The 8141-nt window shown below is 43.5% G+C and overlaps 1 protein-coding gene across 1 annotated transcript; it reads left to right on the top strand.

The window, feature by feature from the left end:
* The first annotated feature begins 7502 nt into the window (after nucleotides 1-7502).
* Nucleotides 7503-8141, top strand: LOC133280797 (E3 ubiquitin-protein ligase Topors-like). Its single transcript, XM_061475746.1, has one exon. It carries the CDS (start codon nucleotides 7581-7583, stop codon nucleotides 8139-8141), a length of 561 nt encoding a protein of 186 aa, XP_061331730.1. The 5' UTR covers nucleotides 7503-7580.

Raw genomic sequence — 8141 nt, 5'->3', positions numbered from 1 at the left:
TCCACCTCCATCTCCAGTGACCATTTTCCAAATAAAACTATTTATAATCCTCAGATATATGAACAGGCAGAGTGCTAGAGAGTGGCTGGAAAAGTTGTGTTAAGGCAGTAGGTGGCTGAAACCATTAAAAGTTTCAAGTGGCAATAGCTAAAATTAGTCCAAGTGGAGAGAAGATTATTAGCTAGGAGACTTAAGGGTCCTACGCAGCAGGTGGTCTGTTTCCAGAAATCAAAATGTTCTAAACCCCAGAAAATATCTTTCACATTGAAGTGCTATTTTTATTCAACTCCAATTACAAAAAGTGGTCTTCCCTCATGCAGAGGTATCACAAATCAGTAATATACAAGTATGTATGGAGGGTGGGAACATCTATAGTATACAAGAACCTTCTGTGACAATGTTCTGAAGTACAGTTCCTGCATACTCCATCTCCAGCACCTTTTCAGAAAGAAAAGACCCTTTCCAGACATGTACTTGGAGCAGCCAAAGGATGAAAACCATGAACAGATCACACAGAACCTATTCTTCATCAAAGCCAGTTTCCTCTACCTTTGCCTCTGGGCAAATGCTCTTATTAATTGGATACTTCCTAATTATCTTGTATAGTTTAAAATTATTGTACTGCCTGCTGTTTCTAGTACACAGGATTTGTGAACATATGGGAATATACTGCCTACCTTTGACCAGGGGATAAACCAGGAGGTAGGTCTGTTAAAGTCAGGTCTTACAAAGCCATGAAGGGGATATAGGTGATTAGAGGACTGATTCTGCAGAGGAGGTGAAATTTATACAAAGTACTGTAAACACCAAGAAACAACAAAGTGAAAAGGTGAAGTTACACATAGGTAGAACATGGTTTTATAGATCAGGGGACTGATTCTGCAGAGGAGGTGAAATTTATACAAAGTACTGTAAACACCAAGAAACAACAAAGTGAAAAGGTGAAGTTACACATAGGTAGAACATGGTTTTATAGATCAGGGGACTTATTCTGCAGAGGAGATGGAGCAGTTTCTGAATGGCTGTTTCTGGAATGGCTGCGGTCTGAATTTGACAGATGCCCCTTTAGATAAAACTGTGAGGTCATTCCCTTGTTTGTAATGCAATTGGAACGAACTTGTTCTGTTTTGTTCCCTTTTGAAATCACTGTGATAGTGGCTCAGAAGCAAACAGAAAAAGTAGAGCCTTGCAAGTTCACTGAAATTTTAAGCTTAGAGAACAGGATAATCACCCATGAAAAATGCTTCTTGAAAATTCAACAGGACTCTTGTGCTTCATGATCTGTCCTTTCCCTCAGTTGAACATGTGTCCATGGCCGACCTGTAATTACAGTACTGCCAAATGAAAAACATGGAAGGGACAGTACAAAACAGAATACCAAAGCTGGAACAGAAAGCATTTGCTTTGAGGAAGCATCCTTTGATTTGCAAGATGAAGGGGCCAAACCCTTATTTAAGAGGAAATGCCTTAAAGTATTCTCCTTCTGGCATCTGGTAAACATTAAGTTTTTAACCAGTTCAGTCTGAAACAGGCTTTGAATATTAGTTCTAGAAGCAGCCCTCCTTGTTAATACACTATCATAGACCTGCCACAAAAGAACGGCAAGGGACCAAGACAGAATAAATTGCTAATAACCCAATTACTTGAAATAAAAATGGAGCACAGGAGAACCACTTGCTTGGCTTCCACTTTTGAAATGATTCCCAGTTGATTAGAAAGCCACTTAAGAGAGCTCTGAATACAGAAGAAAAATAAGACAATTCAGGTTTTTGACAAATTTTCTTGTCCCCACAAAGGCAGGTAATAGACTCACTTCAAGAAATATTTAGCACAGTTGAATGAATTACTGGTCCTTCAGTTATCACTTATGCAATGTTGGAAGGGAGCGAGGGGGAAAATAAATACTAGTTTTTTAAAACAGACCAATTTCTTAAAGGTCAAACCCATTTTAATGGCTTTTAAATTTCAGAGCCTAATGTTTTAGTTAACAACAGCTGAGCTTTATAGAGCAATCTCTGAAGAAAAACAATTCAGCTGTTTAGAATCACACTGACCTGTGTAGCAAATATCTGGAGGGCTGAAAACAGAAATATTTTAGGGTAAAGAAAATATGAGATCTTACTATTTGCCTTTTGTTCTTCACTGCTTCACTTGAGGAACAATCTCATTACAACATCAAATCATCTAGCTATTAACAGATTATTAATAAAAATATGTCCTAAGAAAGCTGGCTAAGGTTTCCAACTGACAGTGTGTTTCAGTGTCACATGATGTGATTTTGTTGCGCACTGGTTACAGAGAAAGAAAAACAACCTGGAAACAAGGAACTCTGAATTAAAAAACACAGAAGTTTTGTCTTTTCTCTGCAGACAGAACCACTACGGGATTGGCATTTCCACTCAACAAAAGAATCAATTGATTAGCCTTTCAGCTGCTTACGGTCTCAATGCAGTGGGAGCAGGATACAGACTCCTTCTAGGCTTTCTTCTGCCTGAACTTTATTTTTTTTTTTGAGGACCATCTGTTCTGCATATCAAATTCATAAGAGAAAAATCTTTTCAGTTTTAGAACTTTAAATCATTTTATCTCCCTCTTCCATTTCCTTAGTCTTCTTGTTGGTTCTAATTTTAAACATATATTTGATATTAAAAGTCAGAGAATATGTTCAAGTGAGGGGTTGTGTGGCCAGTCAGTGAGACTGTATACACTTAAAGGTTTAAGGATACACTTTTGAACTTTAGTGCTTGTTCTGTTTTGGCTTGCTGTAGCCATAGCAGAAGTACAAGTGTGGTGGGGGCAGTTTACAAAACCCCACACAGTGGTCTCCTGAGGCCCAGTGTCTCAGGCACAGGTGGGAGGCAGGGATGTGTGTGGCTGTATGTGAAGCCAACCAAGAAGCATTAACTACCTACATAATGTTCTACTGGGGCTAAAGGCTCAGACTGGGCAGCACAAATATGAATCCATCATCTCTTGCAAAAGGCTGGAATTCTGTCAGCACAGAGCCTGGCCTGGATTTTGTGACACATTTAACAAAAAGTGGCACAAGAGAAAACTCAAATGGAGAAATAGACCAGAGCTCCATTGGTGGTAGCTGCTGCTGCCTATAAAGGACAAGGGACAGAAAAAAAGAAAGGTTTAGGCTGTGCATAGGGGAATGGACAGCATCATGAAGACTGAAGTATCTTTTTATGCACCTGCAGCATTGGGGCATAAAAGAGTAGACTGCCAGATAGCTCATCCCAAGCCTAGGGAAGATGTGCTATGTTCCACACCAAGATTACCAACCCCACAAAATGGCAGAGTAATTGTGAGGTCACTCCTCATCGTGCTTTCAGCAAAGGAATGATTTTTTTTTTCCCAAAGAGATGATCAGGAGTGACTGAGACTGTCTGGTATTTAAATGGCATTGGGAACCTGGCATCTGTAGACACTAATGACTTCAGTCATTAACACAGTGAAGGTATTTTTGCTACGGTTTCTGGCATGCATTCAGAAACATTACCATACCATCAAAAATCTGCTCAGAGTGGACTCTCAGATGTCAGCAGCTGGAACCAACCAAAACCTCTTAGAGACTTGCTAAACAGCAGCAATTTCTTATGTTCCATTCACAAGCACTGTTCTCAGCTATGTGGATCTGGATACTGACAATTCCTTAGATCTTTCAGTCAATATCCAGCAGAAAAGAGGGTGTGACTGACATGGTCTTCTCTGCATGATTTTCCTTCTGGAGCTATCACATAGTGTCTTTTCTTGCATATCACTACATGCTTTTCAGGACAGAGAATGATCACTTATGTCTTCTGACAGAAAATGATATAAACTAACCGTGCAAGTGCACATCACTGTGACATGCACAGGACCACACTACCCTTTTTGCACCACAAAAAAATAATAAAAAATACAAAAAAAAAAAAAAAAGGCTGTGTCTAGCACAGGCAGGTGCCCTGGATGCCACAAACCAAAGAGTGCTATTGGCAGTGCACTGCTATAACACACTCCCAAAACTACAGTACAGGTAAAGGAAATAGAGTATCACTGGAGTATCATCTTCTGTCTAATCCCAACTGTTGGGTACTGATGGCATTTGGCAAAAAGGCTTCTTTATTTTATGTGAAGGATCAGGCTGGTCCAAGAATGGCAAACTCCAATATGAGGTGTAAAATTATCTTCCCCTTTGCTAGTTCTATACAGAGCACTGTTATGAGAGCATAAAAGTAGATGGTCAGTGAGCTGACACAATAGTCCTCCTGTAATCTCTGCTAAAGTTCTTTTTCCAAAATCATATAGTTTCAGATGAGCAATATTTTTGTACTAGTTCTTGGTAGAGCATACTGGAAAGGAAAACAATTTTGCCCTGTTTACTTACAAATATGCTTTGCTCAGTCTTTAGAGCAAAACAAAAACACAGCTCAACTGTTTTAACTGAAGGCCACATTTGAACAAAATTTAATTTCTCAACACCCATCAGATGTAATAACATCTTTTAAAACAGTAACACCACAGGGCTGGGATCCTTCAAACTCATTATCAGATGAAGGAAAACAGACACTCCAGTGGGAAAAGTAACGACACACCTAATCTTGGTTCCTGACTACACTTCCACGCATCTCAGGACTTCTGTTCTTGCAATACATTGCCCCCTTATGGACAATAGGTGACCAGAGACATCAACAAAACAGACTCTTGAAAAATCCCTATTATTTACAAACTTATTGGAAAAATAAGTGTTTCTCATCTCCAAAAGACCCAGATGGAAGAAGGATTACTGTAACAAGTAGGAAAAGGAGGCCAGGAGAGTTGTTGTGAGTCCACTGCTATTTCAGAGCAACTTGAACTGTTTGGATGCTGGAACAGAAACCTACACAAGAGCCTGGTGAGTCGCAGTGACAAAAGGCTGTTGGAAGACAGAAGTGGAGCCCAAAACTACCCTAACAAAAGAAAGCGGGTGAAAATTCTGAAGAACAAGAACAAATTCTCTGAACTTAGGTAAGCATATGTAGTTGCACATGCACAGGGTGGGAAAGATTTGTTTTGCAGCAGTATTTCAGCAATGGTTCTGTAGCCAAACAACATTGTTCTATTGGACAAAAGGCAAACATTTTGTGGAGGTAAATAAATGTAAGAAAGACTTAAGGAAAAAAACTCTTTTTGACTCTGTACTAGATGGACTCTATTTCTTATATTAGGCACAGATTCTTGTATTATGGCATTAAACCCCCCCCAGCCAAACAAAAAAAAGCCAGAGCCACAAAAAAAAAAAAAAAAAAAGCAGAGTGGTTGGAGAGCATCTAAAGAAGGAAAAGTCATTGTTCAGAGGTAGGGAAAATATAACTTCTGAGAAAGTTGAATAAAAATTGAATTTAGGCAAGGATTGAGCAGAGACACAACAATGTAAAATCTGCAGACTAGAAGGAAATGGATGTTTTTGCATGCCACTTGTGAGAAAGGTCAGTGCTTATCTCATAGCAAGGAACATTTACATTTGGCACAAGTTAAAATCTGGAGCCATAAGGAATACCAAGTACCAGATTGCTTGTCAGAGAGGTTACAGAATTTAAAATCCTATTGGGCAAGAAAATCTCCTGGAGCAAAGAGATGATGAATTCTGCACACCAGCCTTCAAGACTGTGGGCCTAAAAATAGCTCCAAAATGTTGCCACAGAGACCATATAAGATGCTGGTTAAGACTGCCTTAATATTTATAGAAGGAATTCCAAGGCAACTTCTTAATATTTACAGAAAGGACCCTAAGAAATGTTAGAGCAAAATAAATCACACATCAGAATGGACCTATTAAAGGACAATAAAAACAACAGAAAAAAATTAGAAGTGTGGCATGAGTTAGCTAGAATGTTATCAGAGACTCAGAGTCAGTTTTTAACATAAAGAACATCTGAACCACAGCTGAGAAGCACATTTTAAACTTCTGTCTCCTCTTCATGTACAGTGTCTTGTTTTCATGGCAGGGAAAGAGCACTAGAAGATCAGTAGACACTGCACCTTATGGAGCAGGTATCCTGTGGTAATTTTATAGGTCAGGTGAGAGACCCCCACTACATCAAGCAAGTAGTGAGACTCAGCTGGCCCTGGCTCCTCACTATGTGCATGGCCAGTGTTTCTCAAGGCTGGGCTAATGCTACCTGGGCTGAGAAAATGAGTAAATTGAAGTGTATAAAACAGAACACTTTCAGAACAGCTTGGATTCTGACACAGGGCAGAACTATAAGCAATAATCTTATTGAGGAAAGAAGTGAGCTTTCCTTATTGCCCCAGAACATTGGGGAAATCTTCAAGGCAGTGGCTGGCTTTGAGATGTGCTTAGGTCAGGTAGTGACACAGATCATTATGTGAGGAATAAAGCCAATGGTATCTTCTTGGAGATGAATGTGCTGAAAGCCACTCACTTTATAGTTTCAGCTCTCCTCCTTCTTCAGTGTAAGTCACAGCAACCAACTCCCAGGCTGCAAAAGATTAGCTTTCTCCTGAAGAAGCTCTTGGTTGCTAAGCAGTAACTGTGTGGGCACTAGACCTCCACAAAATTTTGAGGATCTGCCTCACCAGAATGTCATAATGAAGCTCAAACATCCTACTGAGATGTGATTACAAGCAAAGTTTCCATTATATGGTACTAATTTTACTGCAGAAGCTTAAAATAGGGTTTTTAGAAGGGGTTAGAGAGGAGACTTTTGTTGAGAGCTCAGGCAGATGGATTCAGCATGGCAATCAATGACATGAAATGTAGTTGGAAGATGGTAACTAACCCAGGGCTCAATACTGGGTCCAATATTGTTTGATGCCTTTATTAATGAATTAGAGGAAGAGGCAGAATATACCCTAGAATATACCTCAGAATATGCCCATTAGCAAAGTTGCTAACAACACAAAACTGTAAGGAGAGGCTGATATGCTAGAAGTTGGGCTGCCAAGCGGAGGGACCTTGAAAGGCTGGAGAAGGTGATAAGGTGGAAGGAACATCAAAACTTCTGCAAGGACAATTGCAAATTCCTGCCCCTGGGGAGGAATAAGAGCCAGTATACACTGGTGACGGCAGCAGCTATACGGAGAAGGACCTGGGGTGCTGGTGGTCCACCAGGACCGTGGACCTGCTCTTGGAGTGCCGCTTTTGTGCAGAGCTTTGTGTGGCTGGGGGGCTCTGTGTCCCACACGCAGCTGTCTGTGGCAGTGGGCAGTACTGAGGACTCCTGGCCAGTTCCACTGCATTTCCTGACCACCTTCTTCAGGTACCCAGTGCCAGCTCCAGTCGTGTGGGTTGTTGGGTGGGGGGGTGGGGGTGATCAGAGGAGTGCGGGTCTGGGACTCTGGGCAGCGTCTCTGAGGGGAGCTGAGGGGGCCAGGCAGGGGGGGAGGGCAGCCCTTGGGGCTGGCGGTCCCCGGGGGGCCAGGCAGGGAGGGAGGGCAGCCTTTGGGGCTGGCTGTCCCCAGCGCTGCTTCTGCTGCCACTTCTCAGCCCACTTTGGGAGGCCCTTTACCCCCTGTCCCACCGCTTTCCGGGTCTTTGTCTCCGTTTCCACTGCTAGCACCAGGAAAGCCCTGAACTTCTCTCCCTGCAGGAGATGGTGATGAGTCCTGAGGAGCGCCTGCAGCAGAGCAGCTCTGCCATGACGGCTGGCAGCAGCCAGCTGGAGCGGGCAGGGGGGCAGGAAGCAGCGGCAGACGTCCCGTGCGCCATCTGCATGAGTACCATCAGCGATGCAGCGTACGTGGACGGGTGCCTGCACAGCTTCTGCTTCGGCTGCATCCAGCAGTGGGCCGCCAGGAGAGCGGTGTGCCCCCTCTGCAGGAGGCCTTTCGACCGCCTCCTGCACACGGTGCGGGCGGACGACGACTACCAGGAGTACGTGGTGAGCTCGTCCGCCCGCCCGCCGAGGTCCGTGGCCAGGGCCCAGGTGTACAGGCACCTGCGCTCAAGGCTCGGCACCCGCAGGCCCGGGGTGAGAAGGGGTTTTGTGAGGAGGCTCCGACGGCAGCCGGGTGACGCAGCCCCTTGGCGCTCCGGCGCCCCCGCCCGGCAGGATGCAGGGGACCGCCCGGCAGGCCTGGCAGAGGCACCCGCCGGGCGCTACGACCTGGAGGCTCTGAGGGCGCGGCTGTTCACCTTCGCGGAAAGGCAGTGA

Source organism: Pezoporus flaviventris, unplaced genomic scaffold (genome assembly GCF_033815535.1).
Source record: "Pezoporus flaviventris isolate CSIRO_AGI_PZ_B2104156 unplaced genomic scaffold, CSIRO_AGI_Pfla_v1 ptg000090l, whole genome shotgun sequence".
Lineage (NCBI taxonomy): Eukaryota > Metazoa > Chordata > Aves > Psittaciformes > Psittacidae > Pezoporus > Pezoporus flaviventris.
Note: the sequence above shows the minus strand (reverse complement) of the source record. Positions and strands in the feature narration are given on the sequence as shown.